General features: G+C 48.0%; 1 protein-coding gene across 4 annotated transcripts; it reads right to left on the bottom strand.

The window, feature by feature from the left end:
* Positions 1-68: 68 nt before the first annotated feature.
* On the bottom strand, positions 69-25,402 carry SLC2A10 (solute carrier family 2 member 10). Of its 4 annotated transcripts, none has more exons than XM_010384165.2 (5): positions 25,146-25,402; positions 9,749-11,032; positions 9,088-9,210; positions 6,577-6,712; positions 69-2,597 (listed from the first exon to the last, which is right to left on the bottom strand). In XM_010384165.2, exons 1-5 carry the CDS (start codon positions 25,147-25,149, stop codon positions 2,519-2,521), a joined length of 1,626 nt encoding a protein of 541 aa, XP_010382467.1. In that variant the 5' UTR covers positions 25,150-25,402; the 3' UTR covers positions 69-2,518. The 4 variants fall into 4 exon arrangements, 3 of the variants coding, with proteins under 3 accessions (XP_010382467.1, XP_030771703.1, XP_030771702.1); XR_004052905.1 differs by lacking the exon at positions 25,146-25,402 and adding an exon at positions 19,956-20,114 and having other exon boundaries at positions 1,997-2,597; positions 9,088-9,191; XM_030915843.1 differs by lacking the exon at positions 25,146-25,402 and adding an exon at positions 19,986-20,141 and having other exon boundaries at positions 1,997-2,597.
* Between the last annotated feature and the right edge of the window lie 1,807 nt (positions 25,403-27,209).

The raw sequence follows: 27,209 nt of genomic DNA, 5'->3' as shown, positions 1-27,209 counted from the left end.
GAAGAAATGTGTGTGTATGTGTGTGTGCATAAATATTACTAAGATAAAGATATGTGTGTTGCACACAATTTACAAATAATAATAAACTCTTTATTGTAAATACTCTTTATTGTTAATACTCTATCCTAAATTGCATACAGCCAATTAATTCTTCCAGAATCTGTTAATTTTGTTGTATATAAATTTTACAGAGATAAAGGATATGTTTGTTGCACACAATTTATAAATAATAGTAAACTCTTTATTGTAAATATTCTTTATTGTAAACACTCTTTACCCTGAACTCCATATAGCCAATTAATCCTTACAGAATCTTTTGCTAATTTTTTTTTTGCCAAGCTCTTGTATCCAAAGCCAACTATCACAGAGATTTAGCCATGATTTGACAAAGTTAGACTACGAATAAAAATCCCTGATTACAGCGAGACGTTGAAGAATGGGTATAAGTTTGGCATGAACGCTGGTTGAAATTTTGTTTACACTAGTGAGGAAGACAAAAGTAAAACAATGAAGATGAACGTCAGAACTCCAGTTTCTTCAATGATTCGAGAAGCTGTCAGCTGAAATGGATAATAGTGTCTGACTATTGAAGAACAGTTTCTCCACATTTTGGTGCTATTCACACTGTATTGGCTATAAACAAGACATACTTTAAAGTTTAATGTGCATTACTGACATTTAATCCAGCATGTTCTGAAGTCTAGAAAACCAACAAAACAATAAATCAAGCCCTGATGTGTAGTCCTCTCTAATCTTTGTGATCCAGAAACACTCCCCGCAGCCAGTTAACCAACCAAAGACAACCTAACGTGACGTCATTGAGTGGGGACTCAGGAAGAAACGTACGGTATCTCCCCTAGGTCTCTGTAAGAGTTACTATATATAAGTAGCCTCAAGAGCACAGATAATAGTAATATGTAGTAAAATTAGGTAATGAGTTTTGAGTATTTGTTTTAATATAATTTATTGAATTATACATTTAAGTCACTTAATTTTTTATAATGGCTGTGTTTACACTTGCAAAAATCCTGAAAGTGTAGCAATCAGCTCTCACAAGCCGGCAAAGCCAGCTCCAGCACACCACCGGAAGCATCTAGAATGGAGACGACAGGAGAACTCGAGGGACCAGAGTCCTCGGGGGCTCTGCCAGCATCCATGTGTGCAGGCATGAATGACAAAGCATCCAGCACCTAGGACCTATTTTAGCTCTTCATTCTCCCCAGCATCTGGGAGCTTCTTGTCAGTCCTTTCCTTAAGTGATCTCCAGTCTTAGCTACTTGCTCAGTCCCCTGTCTGATTCACCCTGACCCTTTACTGGGTCCAGAGGAGGGACCTGGGTAACGGAGGATGAGTAGAAATTTCCCAGTTCTTGGACCAGCTAGGGACCCTCCTGAAGGGAAACAGGGTCTAAATACACCCCTGAGACATAATTATCCCCATTCTGCAGATGAGAAAACTGAGGGTTCAGGGAGTTGTTTTTCACCCAGGTTCAAATGCTGCCAAGAGGCAAAGGCAATATTGACAAGCAGGTTTGTTGGCCTCCAAACCTATCTCCTTTCTGCAAAGCCATCCTGTGCCATCCTGGAGACAGCTCCTGGACCAGCATTTAGAATTCCAGCTCACTGGAGTCAGCAGAAATCTTAAGAATGACCTGGTCTAGGCTTCCCATTATACAAGTGGGGAAACTGAGGCCCATGGTCATTCATACTGCAATGATACCAGCAGACCAAGGACTAGAGCTGAAGCCTCCTATCAACTAGTCAGAGTTGCTGGCAAAGGATAAGAGAATTAGAGGGGTCGAATAAAACTCAGATAAAAGAGTCAAAAGGCCTATAATCCGAGCACTTTGGGAGGCCAAGGTGGGCGGATCACTTGAGCTCAGGAGTTCGAGACCAGCCTGGCCAACATGGCGAAACCCCATCTCTACCAAAAATACAAAAAATTAGCTGGGCGTGGTGGCATGCACCTGTAGTCCCAGCTGCTTGGGAGGCTGAGGCACAAGAATTGCTTGAACCCAGGAGGTGGAGGTTGCAGTGAACCGAGATCATGTCAGCCTGGGCGACAGGGTGAGACTCTGCCTCAAAAAAAATAAGAGTAAAAAAAGAGATTTCCCCCTCCCCAAAATGCCAGTTGAAAAAAGAGGTTAGAGAAGATGATATCCTCATTTGGATTTAGGGGTGATATCGGGAGAGACTTCCTGCCAGGATTGGTACCCTTGAGATTCTTTGAGAGAGTCCGTGGTGTAACAAAGACTTCATTGAATATTCTTCTTATAAATACTGTGGAGATGTGCAAGTCAATGGGGAAACTGAGGCATGAAGCTAGATCCTCAGAAACCCTCAGAGTTGGGCATTCTCAGACTTCCATCCTTTTTACCCCAGCAAAAACAGACCATCTTTGGGGGCAGGGGCCACTCCCAAATGACCAGCTGGAACTTGTGCTCTGGGGCCTAGGAAGCAGGATGCTGGAGACGGTCTGCCAAAGCCATGGTTCCAGAATTTCCAGGCAGACGGATTCCTCAGGAGGCTGCAGAGACCTCAATGCGGCTGTACTGGATGCCAGTGGAGTTCTGCCTGTGGCCAAAGCTCGGGGCAAACCTGTCAAACAGAGAATGTGTGGGATCACGGGGTGGCAAGGCCTGGGGCCGTCCCTGGGGGGTGGACCTTCCACTGGAATTCCCACCCCACAATCCCACCTTCACTCCTACAATGACCCTTCCTGCTTCCTGCCTTACTACAAATATCCACCTTCTCTCACCTGGACCCCCAGCAGCTCCTCCCTGGTCTCCCAGGGTCTTCCCTGGCCTCCTATAACCCCTTGTCACCATTACATCCACAGTGACCTTTCTAAATGCAAAAATCTGTCACTCCCCACTGATATGGTTTGGATCTGTGTCCCCACCAAAATCTCATGTTCAATTGTAATTCCCAGTGTTGGAAGTGGGGCGTGATGGGAGGTGATTGGATCATGGGGGCAGTTTATCGTGAATGGTTTAACACCATCCCTTTCGGTAGTGTCCTTGAGATGGTAAGTGAGTTCTCATGAAATCTGGTCATTTAAAAGTGTGTAGCACCATCCCCTGCTCCCGCCACCCCCTGCTGCCGCCACGTAAGATGTGCTGACTGCCCTTCGCCTTCTGCCATGATTGTAAGTTTCCTGAAGCCTCCCCAGAAGTTGAGCAGACACCAGCATCATTCTTCCTGTACAGAGTGCAGAACCGTGAGCCAATTACACCTCTTTTCTTTATAAATTACCCAGTATTTCTTCATATCTATGTGAGAATGGACTAATACACCTGCTCAGAAGGAAACCATCATCATGCTCAGCCTAACATCCCATCTTCTCACCATGGCCGCCCTCCCCGACACCAACCCCTCCAGTCCCATTTGCTCATCACACCCTGACCACTTGGGCCTCTTGTCTCTCCCTTCAAAACCCCTAACTTGTTTCCACTTCAGGGCCTTTGCTCTTGCTGTTCCCTCCACCTAGAACATTTCTTCCAGCTCTTGAAACTGTTTCTTTCGCTTGAACATTTCTTCCAGCTCTTGAAACCGCTGACTTTTTCTCATAATTCCAGTCTCAGCTCAGAGCGGCCTTCCTTGAGCATCATTCATTCAGCCAGAGATATGATTAAAGATGACAGTGCCAGGCACTGCTCTAGGCCCTGGGAACAGGGCAGTGAGTGAAACCAATACACAAAAATATCACCGTGCTTGTTGAAAATTCCTGATACACTTGTAACAAAAATGCACCCATAGCTATTTGCACCCTAGCTAAACAAACTGTATCCATCTCCCAAATCTGCTGTTCACTCTCTGGTAGGTTAACCTGCCTTATTTTCTTCATGATATAAAAACTCTGAATTATCTTATTTGTGCATTTTTGAGTTTTGTAGTCTATCTCTCTCCTATACATTAAAATGTAACTTCCTTCTAAGTCCAGAGACAGGGTCTCTCTCGGTCATGGGTCTGTCCCCAGAGCCTACTACAGTGCCTGGCACTTGAAAATACTTGCTGAAAGTTGAATGAATCATTCCTAAGAAACTGGGATAAAACAGAAATTTTTGAAAGTTTTTTTTGCTGTTGTTGTTATTACATCCCCTGAGGGATTGGTAAAGGTCTCTTTTGAACAGAAATAACTTGACAGAAAGCAAAATAAACAACATTTCGGCAATCAATTGCCATTGATTGATGTAAGACGATTTGAGCCCCTTATGTTACTAATGTGTCCCTAAAGCAGGTAGAGAAACTGGATCTATAAGATGTAGGTCCCCATTTCCAACAAGCACATCTGAGGCATAGGGATGCAGAAGAAGTCAGCCCTACAGCAGTGGGTGACAGCTCTACCGGCATCTGCCTCTCATTTTGGGGAAACTAGTCTACTCTGTGGCATGTGGCTTGACTGGACTGTCAATCAAGGATCTCTACCCTATCCTGGCTAAGTTAGAGGTTAGGAGGTGGGCACATAAACCAGCCTTGGCCAATCAGACTTTCTCCTGGGACCATAACTTTTATATGGAGGACACAGGAGTGAAAATAGTTGCTGCTGAAAAGACTACCCCATTAGTTCCTGTTGTCAAAATCCCTGGACATGCCCTGGTCCTGTGTTCCCAAAGTTGAGTTTCTCTCTCTCTCTGTAGCCTCTGATATCAAGAGCCCCCTGAACTCTAGGGACAGAGATGATAAAACACAGACCTGCCTCCGGACTCCACGAAAACCCCTAACTTCCTGTCTTCTCCAGAGTCATAGCAGACCCAGCCTCCAGTCCCCAAGGGCTGGCCCTTGCTCCCCCATGTAACCCCAGGACCAGCCTGACACCCCACAGCTGCAGTCACATCCTGCCTTACCCCAAAGCTGGCTCCCACCTGCCTTTCTGCCTCCTTTGCTTTTTGTCCCAGAGGATGGATTTGGAATCTTCTCCCAAGAAAACCAGTGTGGCAGAGATGCCAGGCAGCTGTCTAGTAACAGAACCCTTGATTTTCAGCTGGGCACATGGCTGTCCAGATTGAAAACCACATTTCTTGGCCTCCCCTGCACATAGGTGTAGCCAAGTTCTATGCAAAGGCATGTGGGCGGAAGTGACCCTGAGGACTATGCCCACCCCTTCCCCTCCCCCATCCTCTGGCAGGTATGTGGGGTTGCACCTCCTTAGGCCATGCAGGAAAGGCGATATGGAAGAGGTGGCACAGCAACAAAACAGAAGGAGCCTGGGACCCTGCATGACCTCATGGCACACAGCTTCCACCCAACCCTGGACCCCCAACTGACATTTGGATGACTTCAAGCAGCCAAATCAATTTCCTAACTAATACAGCTGGGTTGCTGAGGGGCCTGCCGAAACTGCAGAAGGTGCCACTCAACAAAGTAGGAGAGGACATTCTGGAGTGGGGAGGACTGATTACGGACGGGTTCTTACATCAGGAGCCAGATTGGGGTGGGGCTTAGACGCCGGTGCAGGGATGCTAGTCAATGTTAAAATATTTTTTTAAAACTTTGTATAACTTCCCAGAAACAGAATAGGCAGTCAGGAGCTGGTGACTATCACCTACTTACAAGAGGTAACTGGGGACATTTGCCAAGGATGCTTAGGATTGTAGCACTTTGAAGTTCCTTCCGAAGCTCCCATTCCACTCTTCTTTTATTTGAACAGTGTCATGATGCTAAGATTCTGAACTCCCCTTAATGACCCGAAGACCTGATGTGATCTAGCTCCTACCCATCTAGCCTGTTTGACCCTGCACGCTCTTCCCTCCCTCTGTTCCAGGCACGCTGGCTTCCTTGTTGTTCCTCGCACATGCCAGATACATGCCCACCTCAGGGCCTTTGCACTTGCTGTTCCTTCTGCCTAATGCTCCTCCCGTCATCGTTACATGGGTGCCTCCTTCTCAGTGACTTAAATTCCACCTCCTCTGAGAGGACTTCCCTCCCTGACCACCCACTCTACTTCAGCCACAACCCCTTTCTTCTTTGTTCCCCCTGTGTCAACCTGGCCCTCTCAACATATTTTGCTCTGTTTCATTTTCTCCTAATCACCCATCACCAACTAAAATGCTCTTGTTTATGCATGTGTTGTCTTCCCTCCCCCATCAAATGGAAGCTCCTTGAGGACAGGAACTTTGTCTTCCTTAATCTCTACAAGTTTCCTAAGGCTCTGAACACTGTCTGGCACATAGTAACGACTTAATAAATAGCCGCAGAATGAATGCACAAAGCCCACAAGTGTCTTGCATGCAATATTTAAAGGCCATACTTATAATATTTTGCTTCTCCAAGGTCCCGTGACTCTAAGATAGTTTATGGTTTTAAGATTCTACTCTTCTAGCCTCCTGTATTCCATCATCAAATGATTTTTAAATCCCTGTGAGCTGAGTCTTAAAGTCAAATGAAAAGGCACTGTAGGGAGACACAGAACAACTCAAGGAAAACAGCTGTGTGTGACCGGACAAAACTCCTAGTGCCCAGGAAGACAGGAGGAATGCCCGCTTGCAAAGGGAAAGCACAAAGAGGAAAATCCTGAAGCCATGTGCTTGGGGTGTGATACAGCTCTTCGCCCAGACCCACCCTGTCAGCTTCCTACCGTCTCTTCTGGAACTGCTGGTCTATCTCTGCCAATGACTGGCCTTTTGTTTCAGGAACAAATAAATAGATGAAGCCCAGGCCGAGGACAGCAGTCAGTCCATAGAGCAGGAAGGTCCAGGACAAGCCGATGGTGCCTGGAAAAAGGGCGGGTGTGTAGGCCTGGGGCCAGGCACTCTGGCCCCGCAGCCTGGGCCAACTGGCGGGTTCTAGGTCAGGCATGGAAAGTCAGTTCACTCAAAGCAAATGTTCCCAATGGTCAATTTGCAGAACGACCAATAAGCTGTCAGTGAAGTACGTTAAAGCGGAAATCTCACTGATTGTCTCAAAGGCGGGGATGAGCCAGGATGCAAGTCCACAAGCACAGAGACAACGGCAACTTGTGTTTATGGGAAAGACCCCTCACCCACATATAGAGCACTATCCCGTGGAGTGTGCTTGGGCTCCAAAAGCCTGGCCTGAAGGATCGTGGATCCAGCTGAGTTGCCAAACAGCTGCATAGACACAGCTTGGCAAATCTCAGTTTAAAAAAAAAAAAAAAAAATCCTTAGAAATTCCATGAATTGGGCTCTGCACAGTGGCTCACGCCTGTAATATCAGCACTTTGGGAGGCTGAAGTGGGAGGATCACTTGAGCTCAGGAGTTCAAGACCAGCCTGGGCAACATGGTGAAACCCCGTCTCTACTAAAAATATAAAATAAAAAAATTAGCTGGGCTCGACAGCACACACCTGTAGCCCCAGCTACTCAGGAGGCTGAGCCCCGGAGGTTAAGGCTACAGTGAGCCGAGATCATGCCACTGCACTCTGCCCTGCACTCAGGGCGACAGATTGAGACCCTGTCTCAAAAATAAAAAAAGACAAAAAAACAAAAAACAAACAAACAACAACAACAACAACAACAACAAAAAACCACCCAGAAATTCCATGAATTGGTCATTCAGTGAATCGATCATTCAGAGAATTGAGTTTTAGCCAGTTTGGCTTGTGACTGGTTTGGGAGAGAGGACAAAAGTCACAGTTCAGTCCCGGAGTTGGCCTCCTTCCTAGAGCCTCCGGTGGGTCTCAGAGCCAGCAGCCAAGATGGGAATGACCCTGAGTCCTTTGATGTCATCCAGCCCAAGACAGAGAAGAGGCTGTGGAGGAAGGGTCTTTGTCAAGGCAGAAGACAAATTATGTTTTGGAAGCCATTCTCACCTCTGACAGCCATATCCATATCTCCTTTAGGCAGCCTCCCATGACCAGCTGGACCTATTGCCAGCAGGGGGAGCAATAGCCTGGAATTCAGTGGGGCTGACTGTAGTCTTTTGACTCCCTGGCTGGATGGGGTAAGGATGTATTTTCCCATATGTGAAATGGGGACGATATATGATACAATTCCAGTAAATTCCTTCCTTCCTTTCTCCCTCCTTCCCTTCCTTCCTCCCTTCCTTGTTTCTCTCCTTCTTTCTCCTCTCTTACTCATTTACTCCACACAAAGGGAAATGCTTGAAGACTGAGGCTGCAGGGAGAAGCTTGGATTCCCTAAGACTAGGGGTGGAAGACAGCCATGATGGGGGGTTCTTCCACTGGGGTTTCCCACAGCACTGCTCCCCAGCCTCCTAAGTTGGCTGCACCTTTGAGAAGGAAACTCTTGGCCATAGGGAATAGGAAAATAACTGAACCCTAAAAACTGTGCCTTGGGGCCCACAGTGAAGGAGCCTGTGTACTCTGGCCCAGATGAGCAATACCCACTGAAGACCAGGGTCTGGAGCCATGAGCATCTCAGCATTTCAGAGTCATTCCCTGGTGTTCTGGGCCCACATAATTTCCACCCCATCCCACCACACCGCAGACTGGGTTTCAATGCTAGGGAGGAAGAGATGATGTCACCCAAACTTGATTTGAGAAAAACTTCCAGGCCAGACACAGTGACTCATGCCTGTAATCCCAGCACTTTGGGAGGCCAAGGTGGGTGGATCACTTGAGATCAGGAGTTCGAGACCAGCCTGGCCAACCTAGTAGAACCCTGTCTTTATGAAAAATACAAAAATTAGCCGGGCATGGTGGCAGGTGCCTGTAGTCCCAGCTACTCAGGAGGCTGAGGCAGGAGAATAGCTTGAACCTTGGAGGTGGAGGTTGCAGTGAGCTGAGATTGCATCACAACACTCCAGCCTGGCTGAGACAAGACTCTGTCTCAAAAAAAATTAAAAAGAAAAGAAAAGCCAAGAAAAACAGGTGTCATGAACCAGTTTAAGCCAGTTTGGAGCAAATAAACATTGCTACTCTTACACCTGCTGGTTGACCTCAGATGACCTCTCACCAGTACTGGGTGTAGACTATCACCCGTTAGCTGGCCGGAGGAGTTTTACAGTGCGTATGAGGGTCCTGGTTGTTGTTTTGGACACTTGGTGATGTTTCTGCACAGAATAATGGTTCTGCAGCTAATACATAGGAAAATCCAAAAATGTCTGCTTTAGAGTAGGGAGCTTGGGCCACAGAAAAAAAAAATGGACTTTTCTGGGAAGGACTCACCAATGAGATCAAGGAAGGAGAGGCTGATGAAGAGATTGGCTGCCCAGTTGAAGCTGTTGCAGAAGGCGAAGGCTCTTCCTCGTATCTCCACAGGGTAGATCTCGCTGAGAACAAGCCAGGTCACTAGGGTGGGAGAGCAGGAGGGCTCCTGGGCTGTGGTGGGACCTGGGGCCTGGTGCCATCAGGTCAAACACGCAGCCTCTCAACAATGGGATTTTGCAGTGTCAGGCTCCTGATACCAAACTCCCACCCCCATACCTCTGTAAGAATCCCAGTAGGGTCTCAGTTTGCTGGAGACTGAGAGGTTTTCTGAGACATGAGACTTTCAATGCTGAGATGGGAACAGTCTTGGACGAACTGGGATGATTGGTTTTTCACCCTATTCATTAAATTCCTTCCAGTTGTGAGCTAGCCAGACTTTAAGGGACCTGAAGCTCAAATGACTTGGGGAGCCTTTTAAGAAATCAAATTACAAACATAAAACTAGGCCCTGGCCCTGGGAGGAGCAACTGCTAGTAAATGAGGGGCCCTGAGGCTTCATGGTCAACCCACTTCTAGTGCCCCGCTGACACGCTGCCAGGTAGTCAGGGTGGGAAGTCCCCAAACTTCCCCTAGGAGGGCTAGGAGGCTCCAGAGTCACCTGCAAGGAAGCTCCACTTACCTGGCCCAAACCCAAAGGAAAAGGCGCTGACAAAGACCATCAGGCAGAGTAGCGCGGTCCAGCGCAGCAGTGCATGTCCCTGGGTGGGCAGAGGGGGCCCAGGGAGGGCAGAGCTCAGGGCCGGCTGAGGAGGGGCTGAGGGGTCTCCAGATCTGGGATAGGACTTGGTTTTCTTAACAGTGGACAAGATTGGCTCCCTTTGGTCCTCATTGTTCCTTGGCATGGGAGGTAGAGAGGAGTCCCTCAGCAGGCCAGAGTCTCCAGGGAGGCCCGTCTGCCCAGTGGCATTGGGCACAGCCAGGCAGCTTGGGCCTGAGTCCATGGGCACGGCAAAGCTGACGAGGCCTATGCCGCTGACGGACAGGGCCATGAAGGCACAGCCAGCTAGCAATAGAGCCCTGCGGCCTGCACGGTCCACCAGCCCCATGGCGGTCAGGGTAGCTGCCACCTTCACTGCGCCAAGCCCCACAGAGGCCAGCACAGCTGAGGATCCCCCATGGAAGCCGACGGAGCCGAAGATGGTGGAGGCATAGCACAGCACGTTGGGCTGCCCTGTTAGTTGCTGGAAGAGCACCAGCCCCAGGCCCACTGTGGTCCGGCCTCGCATGTTATCTCGTGCCCTGAAGAGGTCCAGAAAGGAGTACCGTGGCCTCCCCAGGCCCAGCTTGGGGGCCTCACCTCCCTGGAGTGGGATGAGGTCCTTGTTTGCTGCAGTCTCATCTGCACCAGCAGGGAGGAAGAGGAGGCTGAGGGACTGCAGGAGAGCAGGTGCGGTGGCCCAGCCGAACATGTGCCTCCATCCCCAGGGGGTATCAGCCAGTGCATAGTTGAGGGCATAGGAGAGCAGGATGCCCACGGTGATTCCTGCCTCATAGAGGGACACCAGCACTCCCCGCTGCCGTGGCCCCACGAGCTCTGACACATAGATACAGCAGGCCATGGAGGAGAGGGAAATGGCGAAGCCAACCACAGAGCGGCCCAGGACCAGCCAGGTCAGGGAACCAGCCAGGCCCAGGGTCAGGCTGCCTGCCAGCAGCACCAAGTTGCTCCCGAAGATGGCTTGCTTCCTGCCATAGCAGTCAATGAGGAAGCCACCAACCAGGGAGGCAAGGAGAGCTCCCAGAAGCAGGCTGCCCACCAGGAACTCCTGCTCCAAGCAGCTTAGCCCAAAGTCAAGCTGCAGTGGCAGCAGGGCACCTGATATGACTGCCAGTTCATAACCAAAGGTCAGGCCACCCAGCAAAGACACAGAGGCACACAAGGGCAGTAGAGGTGGGGGGCGGCCTAAAAAATAAAAGTGACAGGGACAGAGTTAGAATGGTTCCTTGTCATACCATCAGTGCATTCAACCTTCCCTCCATCTATCAACACCTCCATCTATCCATCCATCTACTCCATCTATTCAACCATCCATTCAAACCATCCATCCATCCATCTACCCATCCATCCATCCATCCATCCGTCCATCCATCCACTCCATCAATTCAACCATCCATCCATTCCTCCTCCATCCATCCATTTACTCCATCTGTTCAACCACCCATTCAACCATCCACTGATCCATCCATCCATCCATCCACTCCATCCATCCACTCCATCTATTCATCCATCCATCCATCCATCCATCCATCCATCCAACCATCCATTCATCCATCCACTCCATCTATTCAACCATCCATCCATCCATCCATCCATCCATCCATCCATCCAACCATCCATTCATCCATCCATCCACTCCATCTATTCAACCATCCATCCATCCACTCCATCTATTCAACCATCCATTCATCCATCCATCCATCCATCCATCCATCCATCCATCCAACCACCATCCTATACCATCTGTTCAATCATCCATTCAACCATCCATCCATTCTTCCATCCGCTCCATCTATTCAACCACCCATCCATCCATCTATGCATCCTCCATCCATCCATCTACTTCATCCATCCAAATATTCATCCATCTGTATGTCCATTTATCTATCCCTTAATTCACTCAACCATCCATCAATTTATTGGTCTATCTATCTATCCATTCATCCACCCATCTCTGTATTTCATCCTTTTATATACTCATCCACACATCCATCCATCCATCCATCCAAATTTATTTATCTGGCATCTACAACATGCCAGGAAGTGCTCTTAGGACTGGAATATAGCCGTGTTGTCCAGGATCTAATGTTCTAGAAGAAATAGGAAGATAATAAATAAGTATATAATTTCGGGTGGTGAAGATGTCATAAAAAATGAAGCAGGGAAAGAGAATTAAGATTGATGGAATAGGCCAGGTGCGGTGGCTCAAGCCTGTAATCCCAGCACTTTGGGAGGCTGAGACGGGCAGATCACGAGGTCAGGAGATCTAGACCATCCTGGCTAACACGGTGAAACCCCGTCTCCACTAAAAAATACAAAAAACTAGCCGGGCGTGGTGGTGGGCGCCTGTAGTCCCAGCTACTTGGGAGGCTGAGGCAGGAGAATGGCGTAAACTCGGGAGGCGGAGCTTGCAGTGAGCTGAGATCCTGCCACTGCACTCCAGCCTGGGCAACAGAGCGGACTCCATCTCAAAAAATAAAAAATAAAAATAAAATAAAATAAAAAGATTGATGGAGTAGTACTATTTTAAGGCCTCTCTGAAGAGCAAAAATTTGAGCAGAGATCTGAGTGATGTGAGAGTGAAAGTCCTAGGAAAATCTGGGAGAAGAACATTCTAGACAGAGTGAACAAAAAGTACAGAGGCCCTGAGGTAGGACAGTTCTTGGTGTTTGAACAACTATGGATATTAATGGTTAGTACCTATATGGTCCTTACTAAATGCCAGAATCTGTTTTAAGAGCTTTATATGTATTTTCTCATTTAATTGTTACAGCAACCCTATAACATATCATTACTATCATCCTCCAAAGTGCAGAGAAGTTAAGAAACTTTCTCATGGTCACATAACAAGTAAGTTATAGGGATGATGTGGCTAAAGTGAGGATCCTTAATCACTGAGGTAATCAGCCAGGAGGCCAAAGGCTGAAGCCCAGTGAGTGAGAGTGATGGGAAATAATGAGGCAGGAGAAGTAGGCAGGGGCCAGACCATGTGGGACTTTGCAGGTCAAGAGGACAATGAGGAATGTCATTCTCAGTGGTTGGAAGCCTTTGATGGCTTCAGCCAGGAATGAAGTGATCTACTTTTATTTTACATTTTTTATGAGTCCCAACAGGAAACAAATAGGTCATCTATTTTTAATTTTTAAAATATTGCTCTTGCTGTTGTATGGAGATGCTAAATGAGGTGAGTGTGGCCCAATCAATGTCCATTCACCCCTTTTTCTTTGGTATCAGGACTCTATCCAGCTAAAAGACTACATTTTCCACCTTTCTCACAGCTATGGGTGGCTACTAAGACGGAAGAGGGAGTTTTTTTGGTGGGACATTGAGAAAAGCTCTCCAAGAAGAGGGTGAGGAGGGAGACAGCTGGCTAGAGTCTTTTTTGCCCTTTTTTCTAGCTCCCTTACCTCTTGCCTGGAATGCAAGTGTGATGACTGGAGCTTCAGCAGCCATCTTGGAACATGGTTGGGGGTAACCATGAGGATGCAAGCTACACACCGACATAGTAGGATGGAAATATAGAAGAAGAATGGGTCCTTGGTGACAGTAAGCCTACCATATCAACAATGGATTGTCAATCTCCATATATTTTTATGTGCTAAGAAGAAAATCCCAACAATTTCTGACTTAGTGAAACTATGCTACTTCCAGTTTCTATTCCTAGCAGTGAAACCAGAGAGCAAGAGTAACCCCAGGTTGGAAGGGTAGTACAAGGGTCCAGGTGAGAGTGCTAATGAAAACTAAGAAGAAATGCTATATAGCAGGGAGCTGCCAGTTAAAATCAATGAGGAACACGGGCTGCATGTAAGACAACAAAGAATGGTGGGAATTGCGGCAAACTGGAGAGTTCATGCCTCATCTAAAGTCACAACACAGCTCCAGGTATTGTTAACACACCAGATTGTATAATCTCTAGCAAATTATGAGAAGGGTAACTGCCATTTCATGACTGATCCCTTCATGCCAGGCATAATGTAAGACACTTTAAACGCATCATTTCACGTAATCCTCACAACTGTAGGAAAACACCCTGTTGCATGGCCAGAGTGAGGGCATCTTGAAGCAAAACCACCATGATGATGGATATTTGGGCCCCACATACCAAGCTGTTCTACAGTAAGATCTTTTAAAATACCTGTAGTATAGATAACCCTTCATAAAGATGCTTATCCAGCCTCTCCAGTGGTCACAAGTCTTGGCAAGAAAGTGTGAAGACATGATCAGCTGTACATGTTTTATGCTAAAAGCTTGATATATTAAGAATACTTTCTGGAGGGCAGGTATGGGAATCCACGGTCTTGTGGCTACCTGAGATACGGTTCCTGTTTGTATGTCCCTGTGAAATTTCCTTCTGCAAGACTGGATTTGTCGGACTCCTTTTTTGGCCTCTCAGCTTCCTCAGCCTTCAGCGATAGATTTGCATAGACCTGTTCACCATGGAACAGCAACCTCACGAGTTAGGTATTATTAATATCTCCATGTAACAGGTAAGGAAATTGGAAAACAGGAAGGTCAAGAACTGCCAGATTTGTTTTTTTTTTTTTTTTTTTAAAGAGAAACCATAAATCCAGATTTTTATAAACTATTTTCTGATTTTTAAATGCTGTTCCAAGAACATATTAAAATATTCTTTGAGTCAGACAAAACACATCTCAGAGTTTAACCCACAGGTACCAGTTTTCAACTGCTTCCATATGGAAACAAATCTTCAAGGAATACAAGGCTCTGGGTATAGTAAACATTTGTTACTTCTTCTGTCTGCCTGGAATATTTTCCTTTGAGAAGGAGCCCCTTCCCCCACTGATGGGGTTACCAGTCACAAGTACTCTCCACCCACACATAGGGATGAGCAAGTGGGTCTCAGGGAATTGCTATGCATAGACAGGAAAAAAGAACTACATTTTTTGATAATTCCAAGCTACAGAAACAAAATAGTCATTGGTCATGATATGCAGAAAGCCTTTATGAAAATGAAACCAACACAGATGAGAACAGAGCCAAAAGATAGCAAGAAATAGATTCCAATATTATTGCATGAACCCATGGATCTAGCAGTGCCTGAAGCTTACTCAATCCGTTGGGCTCTTGTTACATGAGCCAACAAACATTCTTTGTTCTTTTAGTCTGGTTTCTACAAATTATAATTTAAAAGCTCCCAATTAGTATACTGAGCAACAGAATTTCCAGACTCATGGAAAAACGTGCAATCTCTCTCTCTCTCTCTCTTTTTTTTTTCTAATTGAGGGATTTGTAGGGCTCCCAAGTCATTTTTACATATATATAGTAGTGAGGACAGGACAATACTTTAGATATTTGCAAAACAAGGTTCTTTTCTGTTTTGGCAACTAACTTGCTGTGTGACACTAGGCCAGTCACTTACCCTTTCTGGGCTGTGGGAGCTGGTCTCTAAAGATGGCTCCCGATGAGTCACAGCTCCTGGCGTTATGCTCTTATGTGGTTCCCTCTCACACTGAATTTGAGTAGCTCTGTGACTAGTTTTAACCACCAGAATACAGCTACAGTGACACTGTTCAGTCCTGGGTCTAAATCTTGAACAATTTCCACGTTTTATGTTTTTGGGGGAGCCCCAAGCCACTATGTAAGAAATCTGGCTACACTGTCACATGGAGAAACCATGTGGAGAGACCCTTAGGCAACAGACAGGGGCCTCCAGATGATTCCAACCACAGCTGCAGAAGAACCACCCAGCTGAACCCATTCAACCCAGATAACTAGTAGATATAATAAAATGATTTTTATTAGAAGATACTAAGTCTTGGAGTGATTGTTAAACAGCAATAGATAACTCGAATGAGTCTTTCTTTGCCCATCTATAAAATGTTACTAGATCAGTCTCTTCCAAAGGGCTTCTGACAAATTAATGAAAGATGTTGCAACATCTATGTGTTAAAAATACCAATAAATAAAGCATCCAAACATTTTTCTCCTTTAAGATGGAATAAAGATTCCTGAGTACATGATGAGTGAGCTCAAGGGTCAGTTTGTGGGGGCAATCAGGAAAGCACACCATGCCCCAACTACTTCATTACTTAGGAAACACCAAACTGCACAATAATTCTGACTTTCATATCTTACAATGTGAGGTTTTTAGTCCTAGATTAGTTTAATTTATATCCAAATGGACCATTGGCTAAAGATGAAAAATGAAAAGGGTAATAAAGGAGGAGCTCAAAAATAATAATTCTGAAAAATTCTTCCTAAATCCAAAGAAATGAGTGCTTCAGTGTTCCCATTTTATGAATGAACAAACTAATGAAGAAGGTAGAAAATCCTTGGCTGAATGTGAGAATGTGAGAGGCTTTTTGTCTTGTTTTGTTTTGTTTTTGGTAGATTTGTTTTCTTGCCATTTGCTTCTTTTCCCCTTCTAGTCCTCATGATTCCAGTTATCCGAGAGTTCTGGTTATTAAAGAATTCTGAAGCTTCTCTCTTGTGTGTCTGAGCATACCTCATCTCACTCTGTGCCCCTCTCAGCTGCACTTGAACCGAGGTACTTCTAATCTCTCAGTCTCAGTTTGCTCATGTGTATAATGGGGACAATAATATCCACCTTGTTTGCTTTCAGAGCTGGTGGGAATGGATGCTGTTCCTCTAAGTTGTTATATGATCTGCTGTGTTGACAACTTAGCACAGTGGAAAGCAATGAGGACTAGGACTGAAAAAGCCTGAGTTCCAGTCTCAGCACTGCCACTTGCTCTGTGACACCCCGAGCAAGCTGCTTCTTCTCTTTGAACTCGTTTCCTCACCTGTAAGAACTGGCTCTTGGAAGACTTCAGTAGAGAAAGGAGGCCCAGGAAGTGTGCTCAAGGAGAAGTACCATGATTGCTGTTACCACCTGTAACGGTCCTGCCCAATGCCAGACTTGATTAAGAAAACACAAACTTAGTGTCATCTCCTGCTCCCCTTCTGATATGGTTTGGTTGTGTCCCCACTTTAACCCAACAGGTTAGATCTGTAACCATTTATCATGTGTCCTTTGTGAAAGCAGTATAGAGCTGGATGATTTCAGGTGCAATCTGAGTTTCTTCTTTTAAAAGGTGAACTCGGCCGCGTGTGGTGGCTCACGCCTATAATCCCAGCACTTTGGAAGGCCAAGGCAGGTGGATCACCTGTGGTCAGGAGTTCGAGAACAGCCTGGCCAACATGGCAAAACCCATCTCTACTAAAAATACAAAAATTAGCCAGGCGTGGTGGCGGGTGCCTGTAATCCCAGCTACTAAGGAGGCTGAGGTGGGAGAATCAATTGAACCCAGGAGGAGGAGGTTGTAGTGAACTGAGATTGCACCACTGCACTCCAGCCTGGGCGACAGAGCAAGACTCCATCTCAAAAATAAATAAATAAAGATAGACAAATAAATAAATAAATAAAAGGTGAACTGATCCACATTTATTGCAATGACTGATACAACTGAAATTGCTTCTGCCATTTACTTTTTTGTCTTCTAATTACTGTGCTATCAGGATATTTCTTTTTACCTCCATTTCTGCTTTTGATGGATCATTTATGGGGTGGGGTTTTTTTTTTTTTCCATTTTTTCCCCCACTGATTTGAGTGTTACACTTTCTGTGTTTTCCTTTCTTCTCAGAGCAGCACTACCTGACAGCATTTTCTGCAATGACAGAAATTTCTATACCTATGCTGTGCAATATGATAGTCACTAACCAACCACATGTGGAAAATGAGCCCTTGAAATGTGGCTAATGGGATGCAGAAACTAATTTCTTTTCTTTTTCTTTCTTTTTTCTTTTTCTTTTTTTTTTAGACAGTCTTACTCTGTTGCCCAGGCTGGAGCACAGTGGTGTAATCTTGGCTCACTGCAACCCCTGCCTCCTGGGTTCAAGCAATTCTCCTGCCTCAGTCTCCCGAGTAGCTGGGACTACAGGCATGTACCACTATCCCCAGCTAATTTTTACATTTTTAGTAGAGACGGGGTTTCACCATGTTGGCCAGGCTGGTCTCGAACTCCTGACCTCAGGTGATTTGCCCGCCTCAGCCTCCCAAAATGCTGAGATTACTTACAGGTATGAGCCACCATGCCCAGCCTGAATTTTTTATTTTATTTCAATTAATGTACATATAAAAATAACCACATATGGATGGTGGCTACCCTATTGGCAGCACAATTGTACAGATTACTCTTAATTTTTAATTCACATACTTAAATTTATATATTTCTGGAAGCATCTAGAATAATCCAGCAGTATCTGTGTTATGCACTCCCACCCTGGAACTGACAAGAACATCTGCAATATTATGGCCAGATGTATGGAGAGTTTCTCTGGACCAGACATTGCTTTGAGTTTAAAAACACATTTATGGCCAGGTGCAGTGGCTCACGCCTGTAATCCCAACACTTTGGGAGGCTGAGGTGGGCGGATCACTTGAGGCCAGGAGTTCAAGACCAGCCTGGCCAACACGGTGAGACCCCATCTCAACTAAAAATACAAAAATTAGCCGGGCGTATGGCACGCACCCATAATCCCAGCTACTCAGGAACCTGAGGTGGGAGAATCACTTGAATCCGGGAAGGTGGAGGTTGCAGTGAGCCGAGATCATGCCACTACACTCCAGCCTGGACAACAGAGCAAGACCCTGTCTCAAAAAAAAAAAAAAAGTTATTACCCCAACATTATGAGGTAGGCTCTTGTATTATTTACAAACGAATAAAGTGATCATCAGAGGGGTGAAGCAACTCACCTAAGGTCAAAAGTAGTAAGTCCAACCTGGACAACATAGCAAGATCCTGTCTCTACAAAAAATTTAAAAATTAGCCAGGCATGGTGGTGGGCGCCTGTAGTCCCAGTTACTCTAGCAGTTGAGGTGTGAGGATCGCTTGAGCCCAGGAGTTTGAGGTTACAGTGAGCTATGATCATGACACTCCACTCCAACCTGGGTGACAGATGGAGACCCTGACTCTAAAATAAAAAAACGAAAAACGCTGTAAGCGGCTGTGGCTAGAATGAAAGCCAGGCTGTCTGGGTCCACAGTCCCCACTCTTGACTGCTCCATTATAAAACCTTGGTGCAATGTGATTTCACTCTGTTCTCTTGGTTCGGTCCCTTCTTAGCTTTGTTGGGCAATTTTTGTGCAGAGGGAGGAGTTCCATGGGTGAAGGAATCATTCCCCACCTCCACTTCTGCTCATCCCTCTCCCCTGCCACTCCTACCCTCCAAGGAAACAAGCCCTTGCCATTCCCTGGCTGGCCTGTCCTTCCTGTTCCTCACCACTAGTAAACATCCTGGAAGATGTTGCTCAGATCCTGCTCTGTCTTCACCCCCTTTGCCCCTCCTCCCTCATTCCTGAGGTTTTCTCTCAGAAAGGAAGGTCTTTCCAGGCTATGTGAAGCAATCGAGGTGAAAGTCCAGGATTTGTTTGCCATTTCCTGGGTTCCTCTTGCAGCAAAAGGGAACCCAGCCAAAGGGTTCACAGCTTCCACCCACAGGTTCCACTGCAGGTTCAGTTGCAATGGACAATAAAACTAATGGAGAATAAAAACAAACAAACAAATGTGAAATAAAATAGTAATAATAACAGGTATCATGTTTGGAGACCTCCTCTGTGCAAAGACTTTGTGTTCCTTCCCTCAATTCATCCTCATAACGACCCTAGGTGAGACTGCTGCAATTATTCCATCCACAGATGTGGAGGTTAAGGCTCACAGTGTTCTCACAGCTAGGCAGCAACAGGATCAGGATGGAAATGCTGACCTGCCTGCCTCCCAAACCCATGTCCTTAAGAGCTCTGCTGCACTGACCTTCCAGCAAGAAGAGTCAATCAGAGATAGGTGGGGTGGGAGGCAACTGGGGTGCAGGAGGCAGAGGTGGAGGGGAAAGAGCGCTCAGGAAAACCCCAAGGGATAAAGCATGGTGAAATGATACTGTGGTATGCGACTGTAGATATAAAGGAGCACCTCAAAGGAGTCGGGGCCATCAGGAAGACAAGGAAGAACATTCCCTTTCCATGGTTCCCATCATCTGAGTCAGTCCCACCACCTTAGCATGACAGCAAAGGCCCTTCATGGGCTGGCCTAACTCCTCGGCCACTTCGCCTCCTCCCAGACCCTGTCACTACAGCCCACCACACACACACCTTGCCAACACATTTGCTTCCAGCACATACTGTACGCTTTCATGCTGCTCCACCTCCGCACGTGCTGGGCCTCCTACGTGCACTGTCCTTGTTCCCCAAGGAAAGGGTCCGTTTGTTCCTCTACACTCCCTCTTCAGTCCCAGGTCCTGTGCCACCTCCCCAAGGAGCCTCCCGGTATACACATCTGTTATTTGGCATCCACTCCTCATCTTCCGTTGCAGGGAGCCACCCCTTTTCTTTGTCTCACAGTCTCCTGGTTTGGGTGGAGATGACCGCCCCCACCTCCACCCTCAGCGCCCAGCCCCAGGGTGGTGTCCATGATCCAGATCCAACCAATCAGCAGATTCCTGGGCCCTAGGCAGAGGTGAATAACACGTGGGGGAACCTGGCCCAGTGAGAGTCGGCCCGAGTGTGTTTGCTCACCGGGGGTGCCAAGCTGGTGGTTTACCTGCCTGGAGCCACTGGGGGCCATCTTCCCCATGAAGGACTCCTGACAATATGGTATGAGCCCCTAGATCCAACTGTACCTGAAGCCATAGACTTCAGTGACCCATAAATACTCATCACCAATTTCTCGATTTTCTGAAGGTTGTCCTGTCATTTTTTTTTTAATCTCAGTACCCAAGTACCCTTCATATCAGCAGACAGTAATGTCTGCTTAGCGCCTTTCATTGGAAAAGTTTGAGGGAGTCCCTGAACAATTCCCATGCATCTTCCTCAACTCTCCACTGCACTCCCTTTGCTTGGTCACACTGCAAGTTCCTTTATGAGCCTTCCATATTCAACTAAGGAGGGCAGGGATAGAGACTGACTCGTCCTGAGCCTCCGGGGCCCCAGCCCTGCCCTGACACCCAAGAGGAACTCAATGAAGTTTCTGCTGAATGAACAAATGACTGGATAGGGGACCAGGGCTATTTCACCTCATGGCATTTCTGGGGCTGTGTCAGATACCTCTGAACCTAAACTAATTCTACACAGCAGCCAGAAGGATCCTGGGAAAACCTAAGTCAGGCCTCATCACTCTTCCACTCAGAGCCCTCCAAGGCTCCTATTTCACTCTAAGAAAAGCCAATGTCCTCACCGTGACCTTCAAGGCTCTGCAGGATCCGCCCTCTCTCACTGGGCTCCAGCCACACTGGTTTCTTGCTGTTACTCTCACTCCAAGCACGTCCCAACTCAAAGCTTGGTACCCGCCAACCTCTGCCTGGGAAGTCCTTTCCCTACACGCCAACGGTTCCTTCCCTCCTCCCTTCTGATCTTTGCTGAAACATCCCTTTCTTGGTGAGGCTGTCCCTGGCCTTCTACGTAAAATTCAACCTCCCTGTAGCATCTAGCACTTTGTATCCCCTTCTCCACTTGTTTTTTCTGCGTGGCACTTCTCATTATCCAAAATAACTATATAGTTTACATATTTTTTGGTCTCCCTCACCTGAAAGTCAGCCTCAAGGGAACAGGAGTGGTTTGTTTCTTCTCAGCTGTCTCCCTGATGCCAAGGACAGTTACTCAGCACTCAATCAACATTTGTTAAACAAATGAATGATTGAGTGAATGAATGAAAAAACAAATGAACTGTGAGGATGTAGGAAATCCAGAGAGAAAGGATCTTGGCTCATGAACATCTGAAAGGTCCAGGGCCTGGAAGTGGCCATGGACAGGAAGCAGAGTAAAGCCTGGTCCTCAAATTAAGATGGCTTAGGCTGGGCATGGTGGCTCATGCCTATAATCCCAATACTTTGGGAGGCTAAGGCAAGAGGATCGCTTGAGTTCATGAGTTCAAGACCAACCTGGGTAATATGGTGAAACTGCATCTCTACCAAAAAATACAAAAATTAGCCAGGTGTAGTGGCGGGGGCCTGTAATTCCAGCTCCTCAGGAGGCTGAGGTAGGAGGATAGCTTGAGCCTGGGAGGTGGAAGTTGCAGTAAGCCAAGACTGCAAGACTGCACTCTAGCCTGGATGATACAGCCAGACTTTGTCAAAAAGGATGGAAGGAAGGAAGGAAGGAAAGAAGGAAGGAAGGAAGGAAGGAAGGAAGGAAGGAAGGAAGGAAGGAAGGAGAAAGGAAGGGAAGGGAAGGAAGGAAGGAAGGAAGGAAGGAAGGAAGGGAAGGGAAGGAAGGAAGGAAGAAAGGAAGGAAGGAGAAAGGAAGGGAAGGGAAGGAAGGAAGGAGAAAGGAAGGGAAGGGAAGGAAGGAAGGAAGAAAGGAAGGAAGGAGAAAGGAAGGGAAGGGAAGGGAAGGAAGGAAGGAAGGAAGGAAGGAAGGAAGGAAGGAAGGAAGAAGGAAGGGAGGGGAAGGGAAGGAAGGAAGGAAAGAAAGAAAAGAAAAGAAAAAAATTAAGGAGAACAAATTAAGATGGCTTGACCTAAGTTTAGCAAGTGTGCATCCTTTCTATTAATTACCTGTCTAAACATAGGTTGTATGTGAAGATGTCCCACACTGGAGGAAATCCCTTAATCCTCTAAGCCCCTCACTGTGGAGGGCAGAGCTTCCCAGAGAGAGAGTCGGGGGCAGTGGGAGGGGGAAGAACCCAGGTTTGGGATGCAAGTATCTCCAGCCACAAGTCCCAGGCCTCCTGTTGGTGACACTACAGCACTGTCTCAACCAGAAGTCACAGAGCACTGTGTCCCTCCTGCACCAGAGACCTGCTGTGGCTTTCCCTGAAGCTCCAGGGAGAAGCCAGAAGTGAAATTGAACTGTATGAATATCCTCTTGCAGAAGGCTGGCTTCCAAATGTCCCAGCTGATACTTGGAGCACCCACTATAGCCAGTCACTCTCCTAAGTGGCTGTATCTGTACCAGCTGGCTTACTCTCTAGTCAATCCTATAACAACCACTATTGTCATTCCCATTTTACAGAAATAACAACCACACTGAGAGGTGAAGACATTTGCCCAAGGTGACACAGTTTGTAAGTGACATAGCAGGAACTTGAACTTGGGCAGTCTGACTCCAGAATCCCAACATTGGGTGCAATATAAAATAAAAACTCACATTCACTCACCATTTACCAGATATAGGTGACGAGCTGAGCACTGTAAGTTCATTTTTTCACATCATTCTCACGGCTGCCCTGTGATAAGGGTATTTGAGCGTGACCAGAGAAGTTGGCAGACTCTCCCAGGTCAAAGTGGAATGGTGGAACAAAGTGAGAGGAATTGGGGCTAGAACCCAGTTCTGCCCCCAAAGGCTATAAAGAGAGCCCAATCCCTGGTCCCTGTTGTGAAGTGAGCAGTGTAAGAATTCTGGGGAGGACAGAGACCAGCAGCTGTGACTTGTGCCTCCCCCAGCACCAACACCCAGCCCTCGCTCTGCCCATAGAAGACACTCAGTAAATGGCTGTTGGGTTGACTTAGCAGGAATAGGAGGCGCAGGAGCAAGGGGCTAGGGCTAAGCTGAGTGTCCTCAAGAAGACGTTGACCTCTCTGGGCCTCAGTTTTTTCTCAGGCTCTGGGGCACTGTGATGTGGGGGTTAAGAGGATGGACTCTCCAGTCAGAGACAAAACTGGTCACCAGTTTTACCATCAATCCACCATGAGAGGCCATATGGCACAGTGGTTAGGAATGCAGACTGGAGCCAGAATGCTGGGGTTCCTTCCCAGCTTCTCCTCTCCATAGCTGTGTGACCTTGGGGAACTCACCTCACATCTCTGGGCTTCCCCATCTACAAATGGGATAATAATGCCCACCTCCTAGGCTTACCTACATCATAGCCAGTGTTAGTTCCACAGAACGACTCAGAGCAAGGTTTGAAAAGATAATTCAGGGTTGGGCGTGGTGGTTCACGCCTGTAATCCCAGCACATTGGGAGGCCAAGGCAGCTGGATCACGAGGTCAGGAGATTGAGACCACCCTGGCCAATATGGTGAAACCCCTTCTCTACTAAAAATACAAAAATTAGCTGGGTGTGGTGGCGTGTGCCTGTAATCCCAGCTACTCGGGAGGCTGAGGCAGGAGAATTGCTTGAATCAGGGAGCTGGAGGTTGCAGTGAGCCGGGATCATGCCACTGTACTCCAGCCTGGTGACAGAGCAATCATCTCAAAAAAGAGAAGAAAAAAAGAAGGTAATTCAGGTTATGACCCCGCTCCAGCTTAAAACCCTTTTCCAACTTCCCGTGGCATTTGCAATAAACTCTGAACTTTTCACCATGGCCTACAAAGCCCTGCACACCTCTCTGCCATCCCTCTGACCTCGGTGCCCTGCCCGCTGTGCTCTGGCCATCCTGGCCTGGGCCACTCAAGCTCATTCCTGCCCGAGGACCTTTGCACCGCTGCTGCCACCTGGAAGCTCTTTCTCCAGATCTCAGCAAGACCCGCTTCTGAGGAAGGTCTCAGCTCCAAAACGTCCTACTCCAGAAAACCCACCTTGACCACCCACCTAAGGAACTCACGCCCTTGGCCTTCACGCCACCCCATTTTGTGGGTTCCACAGCACCTTATTTCTCTCTGAAGTTATTCATAAACGTGTTTACCCAGCTGCTCAACCAGAATGCCAGTTCCATGAGAGAGAGGATAATTGTCTATCTAGTTCATTGCTGAATCTCCAACCCCTACACCAACGTCTGGCACATAGTAGGTGCTCACTCAAGAATCAATGACTGACCCTTCGAGGCTTCTGAATGCAGAGAGAAAAATAGAGCCCTAGTCCCGAGTGGTAACAAAGCCATTCCCAACTCGTCCCACCCCAATGCTGTATTAGAATCTCCTCTGTCCCCTCTCTGCAGAATCACGTCCAGAGGAGGGGGTTCGTCTGTTTTGTTCAAGGGTTCGTTCGCGACAGCGTCCCCAGGCCCACAACAGCGCCAGGGGCACAACCGCGCTCAGCGAATCCATGAACTGCTTTGCTCCTTTCGGAGCCTCCATTTGTTCATCCGCAGACCAGGAACAACAGCACTTGCCTAGGGCTATCGGATGAAGGCGCTCGGGAGAGTGCCTGGGCCCCAGTGGGCGCCGCAGCAAGTGAGGGGCCACTTTTTCCGGGGCAGAAAGGACAATGGAAGGAAGCGCGACCGGGCCCCGTCCCAGCCCCCGCCGCAGGCCTGCAGTCCCGGGCTGGCCATCCGAGAGGAGGTATCCGGCCGGGGCGGCGCAGGGGGAGCCAGGAGGCGCGCACTCTTGGGGGCGCGCGGGGGCGGTGTCTACACCCCGGTAAGGGATCGGGCTTCCAGCCTGCAGCGCCTGATCGGGACTTACCCATGGCTAGCGGGACTCTGCGGCGTGCTGGGGGCGCTGGGGGGCCAGGCGCGCATCCCCCGGGCCGGAGTCCCCAAAGCCGCCGCGGCCGGACAAACTTTCCGGCCCGCCCCCCGCCTCTGTCCCTCCTGCCCTGCTAGCCCGCGCGCAGCGCCGCCAACGCCACGTCGGCCAGCCAGGCCCCGGGGCCTGGAGGCGGGACAGAGGGAAGCCCGGGACCGCCCCCGGCCGCCCCAGGCCTGGCAAGGACACCCCCCTCGCCCACTGTCCTCCCGGGGGCTCCCACCCGCCGTCTCCCGGATCCCCTTCATTGGTAGCCCTCCCCTGGAGGGGACACACTGGCCAGCCATCCTCCCTAGTAGAAGACCCCACACGCACTGTCTTCCCCTGGCCTCTTTGCAGGGAAGAGGTGTCCCAATCACTGGTCCACACTTGTCTGGCCTCCCCAGCGTGCGCACACACACAACACACACAACACACAAATCTACACCGAGTGAGACACTCGCGCATACCCACTGGAACCGCTCACTTTCTCATGGATTCCTCCCTCATTCACTCCACGCTTGGGTTTGAACACCACCACATGCCAGGCACTATGCTCCGCTTGGGATGGGCCGAAGAACAAAACAGACAGGTCTTCTGTTTACCTTCTGGGAGGGGAAGAGTTTACATTCTAGGAGGGGAAGACGAAAAAGAAGTAACTAAAGGATCCTGAGAAATATCAGCTAGTGATAAAGACTAAGCAGAGAGTTAAACTAGGGTGGTGGGTTAGGCAGGCACAGGTGGCTGCTTTAGCTCCCCGATCTTAGGAGAGGATATCTGAGCAGAGACCCGGCCTTCCCCGCAGAGGGAACAGCAAAGGCAAAGGCCCCGGGGTGGGAAGGAGCTTATGGGGTATAAAGAACGCAGAAATGAAGACAGAGTGTCTGGAGCAGAGGAGAAGACAGGGAGAGAGGAGGGAGATGGGGGCTAAGGGAGGGGCTTTGGTGGGCCAGGGTCAGGAATGTAGATTTCACCCCCATCAGCAGGAGAGATAACTGGGGAGTTCTAACTGGTTAAGGGCCGGAATACTCAGCCTTCCCACCTGGGAGGCTGTTGCAAGGTGAGAAGTTGGTTTGGGCTCATGTGACAGTGGTGAGGTTGGAGAAAAGTAGGCAGATCACATATAGACTCAGTAAGAACTTACAGACTGGAAGAGGGGCAGCTTGGGACTGGGAAAGGAGATCCAGAGTTCTGTCTTGGCTGCGTGACATTTGAGGTGCTCAGCAGGCATCCATGTGGAAATAGGTGGGCAGTTGGCTATGAGCCTGGGATTCTGGAAAGGGGTAGGCTGGGAACACCACCATTAATGCTCACTCGGGCAAAAATGCATGTACAAGCCCAGCACTCACATGGGCGCAGCCTCATCCAGCCTCTCAATACGTGTTCACAGATTGGCACGCTTCGCACATGGGCACCAGTAGCTGTACCCTCACCAGCCAAAGTCACAGCGACCCCTACCGTACAGGTGGATACACAGGCGTTCTTCCATGCTACAGGCACAAGCAGGTATCTCAGCAAAGATAACAGCATCCACAAGACCTCTGACCAGGAGATCCTTGCACAGTTTCAAAAACAGTAATAGCTGGGGCAGTTTGAAAACATGGCTCCAGATTTCGTTGTTCCTTCCCTTGAAATCAAAGTGGGCTTGTGACTGGTTTGATCAGTAGCCTGTAGAGTGACACTGTGTAACTTCTGAGACTGGGTCACTGGAACACTGGTGCCTGGATCCCTGAGCCTTCATGTAAGAAGTCCGATTACACGGAGACCCTCCTGGAATTCGTGGCCTAGTGGCATCCTCTTCTCTTCTAGATGTCACTAGAAATATCACTTAGCAACTTACTTCTAATGAATAGAAGAGAGCAAATGTGGTGGATGTCATTTTTGGATTAGGTTATAAATGATGGTGATTTCTGTGTTGTTCAGTTTCAAGATCTCTCACTCGTTTGCTCTGATGAAGCCTTTGAGTTGCCATGTTTCGAGCTTCCCAATGGAGAGGCCCACATGGCGCGAAGCTATTGAATC

The sequence above is a fragment of the Rhinopithecus roxellana genome, chromosome 13 (assembly GCF_007565055.1).
Source record: "Rhinopithecus roxellana isolate Shanxi Qingling chromosome 13, ASM756505v1, whole genome shotgun sequence".
Taxonomy (NCBI): Eukaryota; Metazoa; Chordata; class Mammalia; order Primates; family Cercopithecidae; genus Rhinopithecus; species Rhinopithecus roxellana.
Note: the sequence above shows the minus strand (reverse complement) of the source record. Positions and strands in the feature narration are given on the sequence as shown.

What these genes read in the sequence shown, in the direction of transcription:
- SLC2A10 (XM_030915842.1), bottom strand. Translation starts at nt 19,998, where the DNA reads ATGAAAGCGTACAGTATGTGCTGGAAGCAAATGTGTTGGCAAG. An exon ending in CTCCTTCCTTGATCTCATTG is followed by an intron (nt 6,713 to 9,087) that starts GTGAGTCCTTCC and finishes CCCTTTTTCCAG; the next exon opens with GCACCATCGGCTTGTCCTGG. An exon ending in CAGCAGTTCCAGAAGAGACG is followed by an intron (nt 2,598 to 6,576) that starts GTAGGAAGCTGA and finishes TCTGTTTGACAG; the next exon opens with GTTTGCCCCGAGCTTTGGCC.